Here is a 21,365-nt window from a genome sequence, read left to right as displayed (position 1 = left end):
CTAGATTCAATCTTTTATTTGGGAATCCTTTCTCAGACCCAATAAGTCTTTCTTTTTTTCTCATCTTACTATGTGAATTGAGGCAGATGATAAACATAAATACTTCCTGCCTCCCTTGTGTTTAGCCAGTTTTTGAAATTTTCTTCAGAATTGTGGCTTTTGCTTCTCTTGCTAAGCAAGACTGCAGTTAAGTTCACCCTCTTTATTGAGCTCTGTAATAAGGAAATCAATAATTCAGATAATGTGAAAGAAGCATAGAGAAGCCACACAATTCAAAAGAAAGAACTTCCCAATTTGGTGCTGATCCTGCTCTGTAGAGTGCCTTCACAGTGGGCAAATATAGTGGATTTTCCCATAATTTTACTGTTCACCATAGATGCATATTTCTGCTACTATGAAATGCTAGAGATAAGAATGTACTTCCTGGAATACAAGCACCAGATAGGTTGAATGATTTGTCTTGCCGTAAATGGGGGTAGTGTGGGTAGTCTCCTAGTCAGAAGCACGAATACAGGATTAAAGTGGTGTTTTAGCCTTCTTATGGGAGCTAAAATTATAGAAGTGGGTTTATTGTGTTTGTCTACAACTTATAGGGTTGCCAGATGGTATCCCTCCCCCAACAGGACCCTGGTATTCACCCTTGGAGCGTACTCATGCTCCTAGTCCCAGAAAGTCTGGAAGTGATGTCATCATGCCTGGCTGTACAGTCCCCAGCCCCTGAGTCTCTCAGAAATGAGGCCGCACAGCTAGGTGCTGGCAGTGGGAAGCCTGCCTAGCCAGCCCAGGTCTTCCAGGAATGCGCCGCTCAATGGGGAGCAGAGAGGTGGTGCTGCTGTGGTCCTGACCTGCAAGTGGTGCTGCTCCCGGGGCCAAATCCACTCCCATCTGTTCTATGGCACCGAGTGGGTCGGCTTCTGCCAGGTCTCTCGCTCCCCTTCCTAATCTTTCCCTTCCCTTCCTCCTCTTCCCTCCCCCAGGTGTCCAGTATTTTGAATAGGTTTCTCCTGGACAGTCTGAAACCAGACAGCTGGCAACCATAGCAACATATGAATTTATGATTACAGTATTATTAGTTTTTGCCAAATTTAACAAAATAGCAAGAATGCTATAAGCAGGACAATAAGACAAGGTGATTCAGTGGCTTGGCTTGTTTTTCTTGTCCCTCTCTTGATCTGTTGTCCATGGTCTGTCCTCAACACTGCCATGTGTTGTTTTGCCTCCCCTTCTTCCTGTCACATGATTCTGATATGATATGATTCCTTGTCACATGCTTGCAGCTCAGTGGGAAAGTTGAAGACTACTACTATATGCCAAATAACATTTTGTTGTAAGGACTTTTGCACTATCCCATCTTATATACTATTAACAAAGTGGTCCTGATCTGTGGATACTAAAATCTGGAGACTGGAACTATGAACAGGCAAGATAGATCTTCCTAAACCCCTTAAAAATGCAGAAAAAAATCTGAAATCTAAAAAAATACATGGAGGGTTAAAAAAAACCCAAGATAGTAAAAGGAGTGCCTCTAGCTTTAACAGGTTGCTGCTAGTAACTGTTGCTAGGCAACCATAACAGTTAGTATTCCAAGCTTGGTTTCTCTCGGTAAAAGGCAGAGGGAGGGAGCAGTGCCCTTTCCAGGGCTGTTTTGGCCTTTGCAGGAGGACTCATTGGAGCAGGCCAAGAAGCAACCACCAGACAACTTGCTACATGACTTGCATGTAGGGTTGCCAGCTCCAGGTTGGGAAATTCCTGGATATTTGGGGGGCAGAGCCTGAAGAGGGTGGGGTTTGGGGAGGGGTCTCAGTGAGGTGCAATTCCATAGAGTTTTCCCTTCAAAGAAGCCATTTTCTCCAGGGGAACTGATCTCTGTTGCCTGGAGATTAGTTGTAATTCTGGGAGATCTCCAGCTATCACCTGGAGGCTAGCAAGCCTACTTGTATGACTCATCCAGGCCTGGCTGCTTGCTACTGTTCAACAGCAACCCCCTCCAAAAGCCAGTGTAATATAATGGTTAGAGTTTCAGAGTAGGATCTGGGAGACCCAGGCCGAATCCACATTACCTCCGCGCGTCCCGGTGTTGCACTAAATGTCCGCGAAACACCCAGAAGTATAGCGTCTTTCAAGCGCGATTCAGAAATCGCGCTTGAAAGACGCTCTACTTCCGGGTGTTTCGCGGACATTTAGTGCAACACTGGGACGCGCGGAGGTAATGTGGATTCGGCCAGTTTCAAATCACCACTCTGCTGTGGAAACTCGCTGGGTGCCTTTGATCCAGTCACATATTCACAGCCTAACCTGCCTATCAGGGGTGTTGTGAGGATAATATAGAAGCAAGGAGAATGATGTAAGCTGCTTTAGCTTCCCATTGTGGAGAAAGGTAGTATATAAATACAGTAAATGAATAAATATAGATGAAGATGAGGGAGGCAAGTTTATTAGGTTTGAAGGAGAGGGAAAGGTGAGCATATGGAAGTTGCCAGGGGGAGGGAAAGAGGAAATAGTATGGGGGAGGGGATACAGGGAAAAGTGAAGTATCCCCCACAAGTCCTTGCAAGTTCCCCACTATGCAACTGGGCCCAGCTCAGCTGGCACCACACACAACTGGGCCATTGGGGAGAGGCTGCCTGGTGGGAGGGGGAAAGGTGAAGACAGGGGGGAAGACAAAGGTGGGTGGGAAGGAGAGAAGGAAAATAAGATTGCTCCCCCCCTCCCCACAAGTCATTGAGGGTTCCTCACTTGTTTGGTTAAGATTTAAAGAATAGTTTTGGTAAGCATCTTAAATTACACTGTCAATTTTATATAGAGCTGAAGTAGAATATCATTTTTGCAAGAAACTAGTGTATTTGAAAACCAGCAAAATAATAATAAATATTTTCAATAATAACCATGTTTAAAGAGTACAAAATGGTTACGGCAAAGTGGCCTTGCTTTAAATTCGGTAGGTTCCTAAGTGTTTTGAAGCTCTTAGTCATTGAATACGCACACTATTTATTCTCAGAGCTGTCAAGTAATATTAGGGAGGTGCTTCATTACAGAGGTACATGGGCAAGCCAAGTGTTTTCCATGCTGTAGGCTCTGATGTGAAGAATGTGTCTCTTGAGGATGTTAATTGATACTGAAGCTGAGTGTTGGAGAATGCTCTAAATACAATTTGAAAATGCCTTTGAAGGTATTGTTATCAAATCCCCTTCCATTTCTGTGATAGGTACAACAATTTCCCAGTTTGCCACTACAAGCTGTAACTCAGGAGAGAGATAAACTTTTTGTCTTTTATGTTTCTTTTTCTAGTGATTCTGTCACCCACATTGTGGCAGAGAATAATTCTTGTGCTGAAATATTGAAATGGCTGCAAGTCCACAGGATTGGGGATAGCTCAGGATTCAAACTCCTTGACATCTCATGGTTGATAGCCTGCATGGAGGCTGGAAAGCCGGTGGATTCAGAGAAATATCAGCTCCTTGTAAGTTGAGTACGACCAGTGTTTTTTTCTAAAAAAAAAAAAAGAGGTTCTGTACTAATGGTGTTCTCCCCTCTCAGCCCAAGTCCTGAATGTCCAAGTGATGTGTATTGGCATGTACTCTTTGGGGGACACCCCCCCCAGGTACAGCCAATGTGAGATCAACAGATTGATTGCCTATGGCCCACTGAGTATCTGCTCAATATTGTTAATAAATAAGAAGAAGCAAACAAAATACAAACACATAGCAGAGAACAGTTTCATGACTAGTAATGGAGTATCTAACTCTGTATTGGAAATTTTCAGCAACTTTTTGCTACAGATTTTCATAGGTACTTTGGTGTTTGTTGTTAAACTGATCACCAATGTAGAGCTTTACAGTAGATGTCCAAGTCTCATCATTGTAAAGATATGTTTAAAATGTATAAAGGCAGAGATTCCAAATGAGCTCTGACTCTGTCATATAGTGAAGAAAAATTTGTACTACTGTACATATTAGTATAGGAAAGAGCAAGAGTCCAGTAGCACCTATAAGACTAACAAAATTTGTGGGAGGGTATGAGGTTTCATGAGTCATAGCTCACTTCTTCAGATACAGCTAGAATGTGAGTCTATCTGTCCTTATATCTTGAAGAGTGGAGTGATTTCAGATGCCAGATGACAATAGCAGGTAAATCATAATAGCCAATTAATGACAATAGCAGGTGTGATTGAATTAGGTGGTATATGCAGAGGGGTAGTAGGTGTGGAGAAATCAGCATTAGTAATGAGATAGGAAGTCTAGGTCTTGATTCAATCCAGGTGGATGCATTGTCTTGAGCTTCATTATCAGTTTTAATTCAGCACTCCCTATTTTTAGGTCAGTAATTGAATGTCCTGGAAGGTTAAAATATTTCTCCACTGGTTTTTGAATGTTGTGGCTTCTGATGTCAGACTTAGGTCTGTTAATTCTTTGTTGAATGGACTGGCCAGTTTGTCCAATGTAGAGGGTAGAAGGGCATTGCTGACACATGATGGCATAAATCACATTAGAGGATGAGCAGGAGTATGAACCTGAGATGGTATGGCTGATGTTGTTGGGTCCACTGATGGTGTTGCTAGGATCTATATGAGAGCAAAGTTTGCATCTTGGTTTGTTGCAGGCTTTGGTATCTGGTCACTGTTAAGTAGTTTATCGTTACGGGTGAGTAGTTTTATTTTAATTTTATTTATTTATTTCTAATTTGTATTCCGCTCTTCCCTTGAGCGGGCTCAGGGCGGATAACAACATATTAAAAATACAATTAAAATACAGTTAAAATTCATGTTAATTAAAAACAACACATTTAAAACAGGATGGTGGACAGCCATCCTGTTTTAGTTGTTTTAAGTTAGCAGGCTGCCTGTAAGCAAGAAATGGTTGGTCTCCCAGTGCCCGTCTGACGAAAGTGTCACTACCCAGCATGGGTTGTAGGTTATTAATAATGTGTTGAACTGGCTTGAGTTGGGAGCTGTAGGTGACCACCAGCGGTGTTCTGTTGTTATTTCCTTTGGGCTTGTCTTGTAGCATGCTGTCCCTGAGTGTCATTCTGTCCTTTCTAATCATCTTTCTCATCATGTCAGAGGGCTACTGTAGCTGCAAAAATGCCTGGTGCAGATCCTTCAAGTGAGTATCTCTGTCTGAGGGGTTGGAGCAGATGTGATTATAGCATTGGGCTTGGCTATACATAATGGATTGCTTGATGTGGTTGGGGTGGTAGCTAGAGGCATGTAGATATATTTGTCTATCTGTTGGTTTCTGATATAATGTGGTACTTATGTGTTCTTTGTGCATCTGCACTGTGATGTCCAGGAAGTTTATTTCTTGTGTAGAGTGATTCATAGTTAGATTGATGGTGGGGTGGAAGTTGTGGAAACTCTGGTGAAATCTCTTGAGAGCTTCTTTGCCATGGGTCCCGACAATAAAAATGTCATCAATCTCAAGTAAAGGAGAGGTGCCAATGGGTAGGAGTTCAGAAAATGCTGTTCTAGGTCCGCCATGAAAATGTTGGCATCCTGTGGAACCATGTGGGTGCCCCTGGCTGTGCCGTTGATTTGGAGGTATAGGTTCTCACCAAACCTAAAGTAGTTGTAGGTGAGAACAAACATGCAGAATTCAGTGGCAAGATCTGCTGTGATATTGACAGGGATAATGTTTCTAATGGCTTGTAGTCCATCCTGATGGGAGATGTTGATGTACAGGGATTCAGCACCAATGGTGGCTAGAATGCTGTTTTCTGGGAGATGGTTGATGGATTGTTGTTTCCTCAAGAAGTCTGTGGTATCATGGACATAGTTGAGGATATTAATAATGTATGGTCTCAGGATAGAATCCATATATCCTGATACTCCTTCAGTGATGGTGCCTATACTCGAGACAATGGGACATCCAGAGTTGCCAGGTTTATGTATCTTTGGCAGGAGGTAGAAGGTGCCCAGTTGAGATTCCCAGGGTGTATCCATATAAATTTGTTCCTGTATGTATGTAGGGACTTCCTTCATGATTTTGTTCTCGCTGGTATTCATGGTATTCATGTGTGGGGTCTGAGGATAGCAGCCTGTAGAAACTGGTGTTGTCATTCAGCTTCTGGTGTATAGTTTTCCTTGGCCAAATCCACATTCACCTCTCACCCGCATTTTTCCCGGTATTTTTGCGTTTGTCTTCAATCCGCAAATTTCTCTCGTCCGTTCACATTCCATCCTCAAATGCATCCTCGCACGCTCCTACGGTCACATAGCAACTGGAATATCCGCTTTTTAAAAATCTTTTGAACTGACTTTTCCATTATTTCGATCTCACCTTATAAGGAAACATCAATGAAGCGATATAACACGTGACCGTGAAAGCAAATGGTTCACGTTTTCTGGCGGGGGATTTGAAATAACTATAAAAAGGCAAGCATTTTGTGGAGATTTCTTTGTGGGTGTTAGTGGATGGTGGGTTTGGTTGGTGTTGGAGGCGTGATGGAGGTCCTGCTCTGTGTTTTCTTAAATTCGAATGATTGATTCATCGTAATTTCGATATCACAGTAATCCAGAGAAAAATAAAAAACAGTTAAAAAGGATATTTCACGAGTCCGTTCTGAGGAGGGATTCACCCCAAAATGATTTTTCAAACGACCAGATTTGATTTAGAAACAACATGATCAATAAATCCAATGCTATGAAGTCAAAAAGTCTTTTGCAGACTACGGAGCACTTGAAAGTTGAATCAGCCAATAGGAACTCTTGGAACGGCTGGAGAGACAGGAAGGGGGGTGGTTTTTAAAAAATTGCGCATTTGCCCGTTCACGTCCACCGTGAAACTCCCGATGAAAACCTGTTACCACATATTCGGGAGAAATGCGAATGAAATGCGTCTGTTTAATGAGGTAATGTGACCGGCACTCGGGATTGCGTGGAGAATGCGGGGAACATGCGACTTAGATTGAGTAATGTGGATTCGACCCTTGTCCATTATGACAATGGTTCCTCCCTTGTCAGCTTGCTTTATTATAATGTATGGATTGTTTCTCCGGCTGCTTATAGCATTCTTTTCTGTGTGGCTGAGACTGAATCTTGAGTGGAGCTTCTTTTTTTATTACTTCAGCTTGGGATCGGTGGCAGAAGCATTCTATGTATAGGTCCTGTGTGGTGTTGTGGCCTTTAGGAGGAGTGCACATAAAGTTCTTTTTTTTTTTTGTAGTGTTAAGTGGGAATTAATTGGTTACCCTTATACTGTTCATAAGTGGAAATGTGAGGAGGCAGCTGTTCTGAGGTAGATTGTTGAAGCTGTGAGAAGGCTGTCTGTCCAAGCTTGTTCTGTTATGCACTGTGGTAAAAGTATTCCTTTAAGCGTAGATGGCGGAAGAAGGCCTCCAGGTCTCCACAGAGCAGTATTGTCTGCGTAGGTTTAGTGGATGGATAATCCTCTTGAAATGACAGGATAGGCTGAGGATATGCTAGGAAAGGTTAGCAATATTGCTGGTAGGGTTGTTGTTATGACTAGTTGTGGCTTGTAAAAGGTTGGAAAGTATAGCAGTATAGTGAAGGAAAATCTGTACTGTAAACTAGTGGTTCTCAAACTAAGGAAAAACCTTCATTTTGATTTAAAGTATTTTGCAGAACCCTCTCACCAGGGGTCATGTGACCTGTATGCAACAATAACTATGTAGGTTGTGAGGAGGGAGTGCAGTGAGGAGATGGAAGGGTATGAAATCACCCCTTCTTCCTTTTGCATCCATGTGGTATTTACAATACACTTTCCAACATGAGTATTATGATATTATTATTAATTAGTAAACCCTTAAGAATGTGCTGAGGGTCACAACAGATACTCCATGTGTCCACTGGGACATAAACATTTTCCAAACAGCAGCCATATATGGTGGATATCAAGAACATTTCAAAACTGAGTGTGTCGCTTTATATTTGTCTTGAAGATAGTGTATGCAAAGTATATAAATTAGGGCAAATCACATATACAATGCCACTAAATTCCTTCCATGCAATCATTCCATGTGACTTCAAAGTGCACATCTGCATAGCTACAGAGGCTGGAATGTTCCCCCCAGTCCTCAGCAGCTCTTGAGATTGTTGCCGTGATCTTAGGAACTGCTGCATATTTATGGTATTCTTCCCACTCCTGTGCAATTTATGAGGCTGTGGATGGGAGCAAGTCAAAGAATGCTCATAGGAATTAATGACACATTAAACAACACAGAAACTACCTAGTAGGGTTATACTTACAACAACAGACAGTATGTAGTAGTAAAGTCTATAGTCCCTATCCCTTTACTGATACATCTCTTTGAGACCGCTTCCTTACATTGCAGCCTTCCTATCTGAGTAAAAAGCCCTCTTGAATAATTTGGTTTTGCTTACTTTGTGGAAAGCTAGGAGAGTGGGAGCTTTCCTGACCTCTTTAGGTAGGTGGGGGCCACAAAGAATGCACGTGTATAAGCAGTTGTTGATTTTGCCCATTAGTAAGGTGGCACCTGCAGAATGCCCTCTTCAGGTGAGTGAAGCTGCCCTGGTGGAACTTAGGGAGAGAGGTGGTTCTGAAGATATGATGGGCCAAGACCATGAACAGTTTTGTATGTGATACCTTAAACTGAGCCCAGTAACTGATGGCGTGACTGCAGAGTGGGAATGAAAATGGTAGACTATAAACCAACCAACCTGCCAGCCAGCCAACCAACCAACCAAGTAGCACTGCATGTGAAAGAGTGCACATCTCATAGCTTCCCTTAATACATATTTTACATGCATATGTATGTAACATATACATACATACATCACTGTCCCTTAATACATATATATCTAACCATCCCTTAATACATATGTTAACAATTCATTCCATTGTTCATTGAATGAGCAAAGAGTAGATACGATGGGCAGGGAAGTTTTTCTTATGAGTACGAAACCAGAGAATTGTAACTGTTCAAGAAAAGGTTTCATTGTAAATCTCATGCTGATCTGACAGTGTCTTCTTAACCTGAACTAGTAAAACTCCACAATAATGTTCCCAGACTTCTTTTGAAAACGATGTTCATTACAGGTACTGCACACTCAAGGAGATACCCGAAGGCTGCAATCTTAAGAAGGCTTACATGGGAGTAAGCCCCATTGCATAAAATGGGATTTACTTCCAACTAGACCTGCTTAGGATTGCACTGTAAGAGTGCTAAGGGTTAATGCATAGATATTAAGAGATATTGAGCCTGTGCACAAAATAATACATTGATAATCCTAATGGTACAATGTTACTTACTACCTTTTAAAAATACAAATCTGGCCACCAGATGGAGGTATTGTTCTCAACTCTACATATTTTGTTTGTGTATTTAGTATTTACTACTGTTCCATTTGTTGAAGAGAATTTAAAAAGATTGATGTAAACTTGCCATTCCTTTGGTTAAAATGCATTTATTTTAATATATTTGGATATATACATGCATGCATACAATTATATAATCATCCACTGCATAATATGGGAGGGATCCTAAAAGATTTTGACTTAAGAGCCTAATGCTCCATTCTGTCAGTGCAGCAGCGCCACCTCTGAAATGACTTTGCCATCTGTGCAGAAGGAGAAGATTTTTGCTGATTTCCTCCCTTCCTGCTGGAGTCTCCAAATTTGCTGTCAACACTGTGCATTTGTGTCTCCTAACCCGTAGGGGCACAACTTTGGGAGACACAGAAAGCTGAAATGAGGGGGAGGCAGGAAAGTTGCCTCTTTCTAGCACATCACAGCTTTTAGAACAGCTAAGAAAACATAAAGGTGGTTGTGAGTTTGTGTGTTCATAGGTAATTAAGTTACATGACATATATTGCCATACAGGTACAGATTAACTCTGCATGAAATAAGGAGCTTTTTTCATTTGTCTCTGTTCCTGCAGCCCTTTGAGATCCTTGAAAATGCAGCTCCATTGAAGGCAGGGGTCAGTTTTGTCCTCTTGTCCCTGTTCTTTGCAGCCAACTGACCTACACAGGTATTCCTCTGCATGGATCCCATGACCTCAGGGGTGATCTTTCCCAGGGATCAGAAAGGGGCTACAGCTACTGAAAGTAATGCCGTAAAACTCTGTGTGCTATCCCTGCATGCATTATTGGCTCCATGCCCCTTGAGCTCTCAATCCATACTACAGTAGAGGATAGCTGTAAAAAATCTGGCTGATTATTTTAGTATGGTATATCATCTTCACCCCATGTCATTTGCATGGGGTGACTGTTATTTCTTCCTAAACAATCAGAGACAGCAGGTGGCTGTGTTGGAAAATCAGAAACAAATGCCACATTATGCGTTTAATTAGGGGTAATCAAACAACACAAAAGAGCATGTAAACTTTAGAGTCCTCCAGAATTTTTCATCAAGCTGTTAGAACCCAAGGGTCAAGGAAGAAAAAACATTTTCAGGTTTCTTAAACGTATTCTGTATAGAATGCCATGCAGGCTAGGATGAAATGGTACAGTGTGGAGCTGACATCAGGTTGCCCTAATGAAGATAGTTCTTGAACCGTGAAAACTTGCATGCTGTGTTGCATTATTTTGCTTGGTCCTAATAAAACATATTGTGGTTACTGGTTTCTTTGCACCAATGTGGCCACCTTCAATCACTGCCTCTTTTTAAAGAAACACCATATTTTCTTGAAAGAAGATGATGTTGAATGTACGGCAATCTGGTTGTATTGTTCTGGCTATTGAAATGTTTTAATTAAAGAAATTCCTTAGCTTGCATTTGTCTTGCAAGTTTGGTCTCTGATTTAGAACCCATACAGAAAATGGTTATACTGTCAAGCCATAGCCAACTTATGGTGACCCCTGAAGGAGTTTTCAAGGCAAGAGACTAACTGAGGTGGTTTGCCATTGCCTGCCTCTGCATAGCAACCCTGGACATTTTTGGAGCTTCCCATTCAATTACTAACCAAGGCTAGGGCCATATTAACCCATGACCGGGCCCCTAGGCTTTCGGGTATCTCAGCCCCCACGACACTTCAGTCTTTCACCCCACTACAGCTGACAGCCTGACCCTGGTACAGTAGGTACTTACTCCTATATCCATTTTGAGGGTCTCCTGAAGAATTCTATTCACAATTTTAAAAATATTTTTCTTGCTCGAGTAGAACTCTTCAGGAAAGCACATTTGGGGAGTATAATTGTTCAATACTGTAATATTTTGAAGTGAATAAAATGTTTATTATTTATTAAAAATATATAATTTATGGATAATTGTTTTAATAAAAGAGACAATTTGTTTCACGTCAATAAGGAAGCAGTTAATTATCTTGTTAATAGAAGTTATATAAGAGAACCAATTGTAATTTATGTGGGAATGTGCCTCAGCAAAAAAAATTGACGGGCCCCTAGTCCCTGTGGGGCCCCTAGGCTGCGGCCTAGTCAGTCTTATGAATAATACGGCCTTAAGCAAGGCCAACCCCTGCTTAGCTTCTGAGATATGGTAAAATTGGACTTGCCTGGGCTATCTGGGTCTGGGCACAAATACTATACTACACTGTACAGGTGTTTCAAAGACACAAATAACTTACAGAAAATTGTTCATGATTCTTTTTCTCTTTCCTATGAATACATTGCTGTTAAGACATGCAGCAATAATATCTGTTTGATTTGGGAAGGCACATTTTCAACAAAAAGCAAAAAGGGCTACAAAAGGGGTCGAATGATGTTCAAGCAGACTTTCTTATTCTTTAGAGTGTAAGTACTTCATATTAAAAATGGCTAATATAATATGAAGAATCCTAGCTAGTTTTTATACTAGTTAGTATGTATCTCAAATGAACTTTGTATAAGCAAGAAGACCCATATCAAAATAATAACAATCTTAATGTAACCAAACTACTGAAAATAACACAAAACTACTGAAAATAACACATGGAGAGAAAAGACCCCCCTTTTTTTTTACCGTGCTGAAATCGGTTCACATGACGTCGCTCTCGCAGAATGGTAGAATTGTGCAGATTTTCTGTTACCTTGAGAAATAAGAGTTGAAATAAAGGTTAATTGGTTTTAAAGTTTTTTTAAAAAAAACGGTTGTAATTTAATTGGAGCAGCATGAGGTAGAAATTTGTTTTACTATGATCAGCTAATTTTAGCCAAAGGTCAGAGACAGAATAATGGACCATAGGAGGGTGTGGACTCTTCCGCTACAGGGTTGCTGGTGAGACAAGATAAGGTCAGGCTAGCCCAGGAGGTGAAGGAGAACTGCAGGAGGCTGATGCTACAATTAGGTAAATTGAGTCAGCTGTCTCATATTTTGGGCCCCATTAAACAATATCAATTTGTGTGTTTTTTTAAAAAAAGTACTATTATTGTATTTTTACTGCTGGAGAGGTAAAATTTTCCATTTCAGTGTCCTGAGCCATCTGCCATGAGGGCTGGAGGCACAAAAGCCTTCTGTGCAGAGAGTTTGGGACTGGTCAAGTCATTTTTTAGTCCTACTGATGGGGGAGCAAATGGGTGGAAAGACAACTGTTAGAAAAGCAAGGATGTTAGGTTTACTTAGATTGCTTCAGAGGCAATACCAGAAGCACCTCTCCTTTCAAATTAAGGCTTATTTAGGAAGACACAGTAAACAGTTCTTGTTGAATGACAAAATATTTGCGTCCTTGCTTTCCTAAAATCTTTAAGTAATTAATGATTGTTTTCAAAACTTTAAAAAATGTATCCTTTATTCACAGAAACAGGGCTGTGCTTTTTGTATTTAATTAAAAAAATTATGTAAAACATTTATATGCCCATGTGAACATCTCTTATAGGCTACAGATACAGAAGTGCCAAGAGTAGACATGGGCACGATCGGAAATACAGTCTGAAAATTGCCCCAATTTTGGTGTTTGCGTCATCGGGACCGGGCTGATCGGTTCCGTCCATGGCTCCTGGTTCAGCGCTTGGGTGGGGCACTCTATTGGGTCTCGATCGGATCGATCGGTTTACGTTCGGGATTGCAGTCTGCAGACAGTCTTGCGCCAGCCATCTGTTCCCGAGGGAACGGAGCCCCGTGGAAACGGAGCCTGGGGAATGCTGGAGCTGTTTGCCCTCCTTCTGTCACCCTGGAAACGCGAATGGAAGCCCAGCTTTCCTTGATCAGCAGGGCTTCCTTCCAACCACGAAGCAGCCAGAAAAGCGTGCACCCATCTCGTCCATTTGGGAGAAGAGAGGGGAGGGCGGGGGAAGGGGGTGTTCTTCTGTAGCCATGGGCACTCGAATCTCCTCGAATCTCCTCACCCACCTCCCTTCCTTGGCGGGGAATACGCCCGCTCCATTTTGGCCTGGCGGCCAGGCAGTGGTAGGACATTTTAGCAGTTGGCATGCTGAAGGTCCCAGCTTCAATCCCTGGCATCTCCAGATAAAACAACCAAATAGTAGATGATGTGAAAGACCTTTGCTTGAGACAAGGAAAGCTGTTGCAAACCTGAGCACACAATACTGGCCATGATGGACCAAGGTTCTGATTCAGTGTAAGGCAGATTCATGTGTGTATGTACTCAACCTGCAGGTAGATTTCACTTGAAAAAAAGACCTTAGCTTCCTTCTACATTACTGCCTTTTGCACATGGATTGACCTATCCAGCCCTGTTCTTTGTTAAACAGAGGCAGCTAAGGGGTTGGTCTGGCCTGGCTGGAGCAGCAGTGTTTTCTGCTTACTGTTGAGAGAGAGTGAATGATGTGTCCTTAGTAGGGCTGCCTATTCTGGCTTGGGAAATTCCTGGAGATTTGGGGGTGCTTTTTGGAGAAGGCAAAGCTTGGGTAGAGATGTGATTCCATAGAGTCTACTCTCTAAAGCTTCCATTTTCTTCAGGGAACTAATCTCTGTCATCTGGAAATAATTCATAATTCTCGGCAAACTTCAGAGCCCACCTAGTCCTTAATCACCTGTAGGCATTCTTTTAATTCATGTTATAACTTAAAAGAGTTTAAGATACTTTGAATGAAATCTGGGTGTCAGAAAATAGTGGTAAATATTTGGAGGAAGTGTCTATTACTCCTTAGTACCTCTCAGAGTCTTCCTTGTTTTACATACATAACTACACAGCCTAAGATGTCATTGATTTTATTCAGGCCAACAAAACAAGTCATTTTATTGATAATCTATGGCAGTTATTTGAGAATAGAAAGTCAATTTTGTATAAATCAGACCAAGACAGCTTCTCTATCAACAGATCAGGGAGGAATCTCTCTCTTTATTATAGGACAGCAAAACCAATAACGTGCAAAATCCTTGATCTGTCCTGTTCCTTGAGCACAACGACAGTGATTGTAGGGTATATTACAAACTTTCTGTCTAAATAGCAGTTGGCATTAACTGAAGTCTCAAGAGGTATAGCATTTCCTCAGAGGGAACTTGTTTTAGAGATTACATTTTCCAGGCCACGGTGATCCTTAATCATGTTGTATCAAGGAGCAATCCTAATGAAGCCGTAGCTGATAAATCACACTTGACTACATACTTCCTTCAGCCGGTTCTTGGGTTATATTGTTGAAACTGCATTACCAAGGAATCACAACTCTGCAAAGTTCTGAGATGACTTCTTTTAATTTCCATTCACCAATATTGCTTCCAGATCTTTTCAACTGGCATTGTATTCCTGCCATCCCACTTTGCTCTAATATAGTATGATGTCTGCAGTTTAAAAATCACCTTTAAATTATAATTCACACACTATATTATTATCAAGTCTGAAAAATCTTGTTGCAACCTATTGAATCCCTTTGGGCTATTCACCAGGGCATGCTCAGACACACAGAGAGTAATTTCTTTCCTTTCAAAACACACAGCGAAAATTGCCAGAAAACTGTGCTTACTACCATCATTATAAATTATCCTAATACAAGTACCATTGAATAAGTGAATGAATTTCTGGTCTCCACTGGATCATATATAATGGTAACTTTTATATGAAATAATATTAGCATAATAGCTTATCTAGTGTGGCAAAACTCTTTTGTCCCATATATTACAGTCATGTCTCTGTTAGAGAGACAGAAATAAACTTCCCACTGTGTACCTGGGTTCCCCCATTTTTTCCTTTAAATCTGTCAATTCAGAACTAATCCATCTGGAATAACTGTTAGTGTGCTTTCAAACTGAGCTGTTCTATACTTTTAGTTTGTGAATCACATTTATTAAGAAAGGAAGGAGCTGTATGCTTGCATGACATTGAATTCTTTGCCAAACTCAGCTATTTTCTCTTGCAAAAACTATTTATTTAAGAGACCAACAGAGCAATCTCAAAACAGAATTAAAACTTTTCTAAGTCAACTGGAGTCAATAGGCTTAGAAGGATGTAATTCTGGAACCCTCCCTCTGCCACAAAATCTCACTGGGAGATCCTGGGTCAATTGCTCTCTCTCTAAGCATAACCTGCCTCACAGAGTTATTCTTGTGTGGTGAAGGGGAAAGTGATGTTGCAATCCTCTTGGGGGACAAAAGCAGTGTGTAAATAAATAAATTGTTAATGCACCTGGCTAGTGTTTCCAAATGTTGTGTCTGACCAGTGCCCTGAGGACTCTGCTTGGTAGTGTTCCTATGGCAAATGTAATGCAGGCTCTGACCTTAATGATTTACAGTGTAATTTTATATGGGAGTTGGAGGAGTGCTTAGGAAGCCAACGAGCCACTATGACAATGGATCTGCCTGTTACGCCAGTGTAAACCTGACTTATGTTGGTTGTTCTTTTTGGGGCTGCTGTGCCTGGGTTCCCTGCCTGTGCCTGGCCACCGCAACCAGGTGTGGGTGGATCATCAGGGTATGAGCATTTGAGAGTCAGAGTTCTCTTTATCAGATACCTTTGAGGTAGGTTAGACAGTGAGAGTGACTAGCCCAAGGTCACCCATAAAGTTTCCATGACAGAGTGGAGAATTGAACCTGGGATCCCCAAATTCTAGTTCAACATCCTAAAACTCTACACTACTTTGGCTCCACTTGTCCCAGGTCCTGTATAGTACAATCCTAAGCATGTACATTCAGAAGCAAGTCCCACGGAGTTCACTAAAACTTAACAGCAACAATAATAATGACATTCAATTTATATACCGCCCTTCAGGACAACTTATCGTCCACTCAGAGTAGCTTACAAATTATGTTATTATCCCCACAACAATCTCCCTGTGAGGTAGGTGGGGATGAGAGAGCTCTGGAAGAGCTGTGAGTGACCCAAGGTCACTCAGCTGGCTTTAAGTGGAAGAGTGGGGAATCAAACCTGGTTCTCCAGATTAGAATCCTGCTGCTCTTAACTTCTACACCAAACTGGCTCCTTAGTAAGTGAGTCTAGGATTGTAACCATAGAGTACTGTGATCTTGTGCTAGGAGGGGCAGAGGAAGGCCAAGCCTCCTCACAATCTACTGCTAAATGGAATAAATAGTGCTTTAATAGTTACCAAAAAGTTGGTAAAGTAGATGCCTGATAGATGTACCTGAGGAGGACATTTCTCCATCTGGGTGCTGCAGGCACCTCTCCCCCAACCTGTCTTTGGCAGCTACTCAACTCACTTCTGAAGGTGGAGGGGATTTCACCAGATGGTTCAATACTTGGGCCAGTTCATGTGGGATCATGTGATCGTTTGAGAGTCTCTGTTTCAAGGCCATGTCAGTGAGTCGAAAGTTGAATAATTTCACTGAAAGGCATTATGCTTAGAGGTGATGTGAACTAATGAGAAAGTCTGATCAGTGATGGTGAATATTCAGACATGTGAATTACCACCAGAGACTGCAGTCAATACAACCTCATGCACTTGCGAAGTTCCATTTGCCATAGCTTGTATATGTTGTATGTGGAGTGTATAGTCTCTGTATTGATTTTCTATATTGCCAGCTTCAGAGCTTGTTGTGCTTCCTGTTGCTAGAATAATTCCACATAAGAAAAGAATATTGTAAGAACATGTCTAATTTTGGGGTGTGTGTGTGTGTTCAAAAGCATAATTTTTTACAAGGGTAGCAGGAGTATTTGCAGCTTGATCAGGCCTTTGACTGTTTGTAGCATGGCCATAAAAGAAGTGAATACATCCCAAAGAAGCAAGGGTTACAAAGTAGGTTTTGGGTTTGCAAACTGCTCATTTTTACTTTATGTCTAGGTGACTGAAGAACATTCTTCTGCATCTGTGCATTCATTGGACACTTCATTTCTTGGAACAGTTTCCCAATATGCATGCCAGAGGAGGACAACGTTAAATAATTACAACAAAAAAATCACGGTAATATTATGTAATTTTATTCTAAACCTGGGTTCTTGTACTAAATTGCAAGTGCTTTTATACAAGGCACTGATTTTAAATATAGTTCATAAAGCTTCCAGGAAACTGTGACATCTAATGTGAAGAATACATGCTATGCATATTTACACAGAAGTAAGTGACATTGAGTTCACTTGCACAGATTTTTGGCAGCATTCTACTTAACACAATTTGAAAGATTGAACCCCACAAAAAAAAATTAAATTTACATCCTCAAAAATTATCCAGTTCTGTTGCTGATGATGCAGTAATTAATTCTCTCTCAAACTAGAACTGCAAAATATTTATTTATTTATGTATTTATTTGTGTTATTTTAGTCAGCCTTTCTCATTGAGACTCAAGGTGGATTACACATAGGGCCAAGCTACACATGACGAATGACAATTGAACAGCAAGTGTATTTCTCCCTGTTCACTTGCCCTCCACTCAATCCACTTGCCGTTCAAGTGTCATTCGTCATGTGTAGCTTGGCCCATAGTTAAGTCAATTCGATCAACAGTTGGGACATTCAATGAACAATGCAATACAATATGCAAATACAAATGCAAAATCTGCATTTTGCATTTTGAAATGCAAAATATGATAATAACCAGAAATCTGCTATACAGCTGAAATAATGCTGAAACAAAGCTTAAGTGATTAAACAAGATACAGTACAAAATAGTATTGTCGTAGATCATGGTCTGAAATAAATGTTGGTTGAACAAAAGGAAATAGGTCTGACAATTGTTTTATGTTCATATTTGCAAGACAAGTTTTTCTCTGCTCAGTTCTTGCAGTGCATCTTTGAATAAGATAAGGCACAGTGGTTGGATGGATGCCCAGACTAATTTTGTCAGCTTGTTCTGAACAAGTGTAAAGTTTGTAACATGTATTCCATGAGAAAGGTTTGCTTAAGCTCAGAGAGACACTTATCTCAGGCTGCTGAAGTGATAAATTTGGTGGGTTTGGGTCTGGTCCTATGGGTTTCAGTGTCATATAACCCCTGAATCTGTCAGACTTCAACTGCACGTGACTATCTAATCTTTCAGAAAATGCTTTGGTGAGATTTTTTAAAATTGTATTTTATCTTTTAGTTATAAGATATATAGGGAAAGGGATTATGACATATGCTTATCTGCATATGTTATCTTTACTTTTGGTAGTATAATATATATATATTTGTGATCTGTGTCTATATGACTGTTTCAGGACTGATTAGATTGATTTTAAATAAAAGACAACATTGAATGATTAGTGGTTTGAAATACGGTTTTCATTTTATACCTGGAATAAAAATAAACTTCTGAACCCTCGCAGATGGAAAGCTGTTAACCTGTAAGAGAGAAGCTGAGGGAGAGAACAGTTATCTTAAATATAGCTCTGTAGTTTAGTGGCTAGATCTTTGCTTTAAAGCAGCCAAAGCAACTCTTTTGTTTCCATGTCTCTATTTTAAAAATAATGCTCCCTCCTAAGCAGAATTGGTACTCTGTAACGGTATAGTCTAGTCCTATCTCTTTAGCATTGTATCTATTTGAACCATTTCTTTACAGTATAGCTCTCCTACCTGTGTAAAACAGCCCTCCTGAATAATTCAATTTTGTACAGTTTGTGGAAAACCAGATGTGCGGGAGCCCTCCTAACATCGTCAGGCAGACCGTTCCACAAAGGGAACCATGTCTCTAATGCTTTTGTCCATTCACCAGGTTTAGGGAGATTATTTTGGAGCGCTTCACAAGTCACTTCGGTTTTTCTTTTTACCATTCTCAGTAACAGCTGGTGAACACTTTCATAATCTTTTGTTTCTTCTGATACAGATAGGCTTGAAAATGTTTTCTGCGGTTATACACTTTAACTGGTTTCATAGTAATTCAGTTCCATTCCAGGGAACACTGGGAAATGTAGATCTTTGATAGAGTTTAGGAATTTCTAATAGCTAACATTCATCACATTACAAGCTACCATTCCCAGGATTCCCTTGTGCAGACCATTAGAGTAAAAGCAGTATAAAACTCATATTAGTGTTCAGAATAGATTTGTCCAAAAATGACCAGTAAGTAGGAATAGGGTCTGCTTTTGATGTGACGGTAAGTTCTACTTACCATAAAGCTATTCAGAAAAAGCTTTAAAATTTAGACCTTCCTTCCTGCTGTTTCTATATGGGCCTGTGCTATGGGTATAAGTCATAGGCTCAGAAAAAGATGTTCCAAAAGATTATTTTCTGTGCAAATATGGAGCAGAAATGAGGCATCAGTATAATTTACTTATACAAGCTGCGGGCAACCAACCATTAAATGATACATTGTCTCTGGCTGAGTGCCACATAGCCTGCAAATTAGGTCCAAACCATCTTGAATTATGTGTTGGTGATGGCATCTTGTTATAACCACTTTATTTTAAGATATAAATATATTGCTTTTTCTTTCCCTTTGTAACTTGGTGATAGCTTTTCTTGGTGTTGCTATTTTTAGCTTTTTATGTTAGAACTGCAGTCGGTGTTAGGCTGTGCAGTCTTTGATAAATACAGGGATTTTTCACTTACAGGGTGACCCATGGGACTCTGAAACTCTGTATTTTAGTTCTCTCTCTTAAAAGAGTAGCTGCTTTATAAAGGCAATTAAATGTGACATTTCCCATACTGTCAAGAAAACAGGTTTTTTGTTAACATGGCAGTTTCTCCAGCATAATGAAGCTTAAGTAGTCTTTCCTTCTTAGTTGTTGCTGAGTACTTTTAGGTGATTAAAATTTGTGTTAGTTTGCATTTGAATGCTAACCAACATATGCTTTACAGCCGATATTTGAATTAGTTTTTAATACCAATAACATGGCTTTTTAGACATATACTTTAAGATCTAATTGCTTTGACCTGGGTCTGCTCTGGCATAGATTCCAGATTTGTTTGTACAGTGTTAACTATCATGTTATGTAATCTGTACCATATCAAGCTGTGGCAATGCTATATTGGCTTAATTCTAATACAGCACAAAGCCGTGGCTTATTTTAATTGTGGTTGGCATGAGAAACCAGGGTCTGGATTGCAGACAGCCATTCAATCCAGGTTTATTTTGACAAACCCTTCTTGCAGATACTGGCTGCTATCCCAGCCGGCATTGCAACACAGGGCAAAGCTTCACAGCATCACCAAATAATTTTTTGTTGACTGGTGGTACTGCAGGGGTGGGAAATAGAACTTTCTTAGCACAGAAAGCAGCCTCAGGTTCATTCCTAGCATTTCACATTCATTATTTCCTCACATCAAATCATATGAAGACACTCTAAGCATCCTTATGTCCTGCAGAGAATCCCACAACTGGGAACCTTGTTCTACATTCTGCTGCTAGAAGTCACCTTACAAGCTGATGGCAGCAAGACAAATCCCGGGGAACTGTGTGTTTCTCATACATTGTCAGTGGTGGAAGCACGTAGAGTTCCTTTCCTCTAGCTGGAACTTGATTTCCCAGAATTTCAACTCATCTCCAGGCCACAGAGATAATTTCCCCTGGAGAAATTATATGGCAGCACATCCCTGTTGAGCTCCCCTAACTGCACCCTCCTTGGGCTCTGCCCCAAATCTCCAGACATTTATCTGGAGCTAGCAACTTTGGCAGTGTTGGTGTCGTGTATCTCCCAGACCTGCATGAACACCACCCTGCTTGGGAGATGAAACAAGTTTTTTTGATTGCCACATGCCACATGGGTCTTCAGACCCATTCCCGTATAAGTTTCTTAGTTTTAATTTTTGTTGATTAAAAGGGATCTTGTGCGTTCCCCTTTCTCAGAGAATGTGGCAAATGAAATTGCATGACAGTTCTGTGGAAATTGCTGTTTTTAAACAGCAGCGGTGATTGACTGCAATAGTGCATGTAAGTCTTCCGAGGATGTAATGCTAGATATGGGCCTGGTGTGACCTGTAGGTTTCGTATTACTCTTCACCATCAAACTGTCTGTAACTTTTCAGAGAACTAAATGTGCTTTTGTAAAAAATTCTGTATTCACAATTTCTGTACAATGTTGATGAAGATTTTATGGTACGTGTCTTCTAATTTTTATATTTATGGATTTGTTTAAACATTACTGATGAAAACCATCAGGTCAAAATGTGTTTGATTTTAGCATGTCAACATGGTGTATTTTTAATATAAGATATCATTCTTTCTTCCGTTGTCAGTTCCCAACCCCATG

At 40.6% G+C, this 21,365-nt stretch overlaps 1 protein-coding gene across 1 annotated transcript in view; it reads left to right on the top strand.

The window, feature by feature from the left end:
• DNTT (DNA nucleotidylexotransferase) overlaps nt 1–21,365 on the top strand; it is a 205,346-nt gene that overhangs the window by 14,168 nt on the left and 169,813 nt on the right. The window contains exons 2-7 of the mRNA XM_054983605.1: nt 3,289–3,464; nt 8,501–8,508; nt 10,143–10,166; nt 13,089–13,111; nt 15,444–15,454; nt 17,106–17,164. Of these exons, the coding sequence (XP_054839580.1) occupies nt 3,289–3,464; nt 8,501–8,508; nt 10,143–10,166; nt 13,089–13,111; nt 15,444–15,454; nt 17,106–17,164 (301 nt within the window). The remainder of the gene's footprint in view (nt 1–3,288; nt 3,465–8,500; nt 8,509–10,142; nt 10,167–13,088; nt 13,112–15,443; nt 15,455–17,105; nt 17,165–21,365) is intronic.

The sequence above is a fragment of the Eublepharis macularius genome, chromosome 6 (assembly GCF_028583425.1).
Source record: "Eublepharis macularius isolate TG4126 chromosome 6, MPM_Emac_v1.0, whole genome shotgun sequence".
NCBI lineage: Eukaryota > Metazoa > Chordata > Lepidosauria > Squamata > Eublepharidae > Eublepharis > Eublepharis macularius.
The sequence above is the reverse complement of the archived record's forward strand: the minus strand, read 5'-3'. Positions and strand labels throughout refer to the sequence as shown.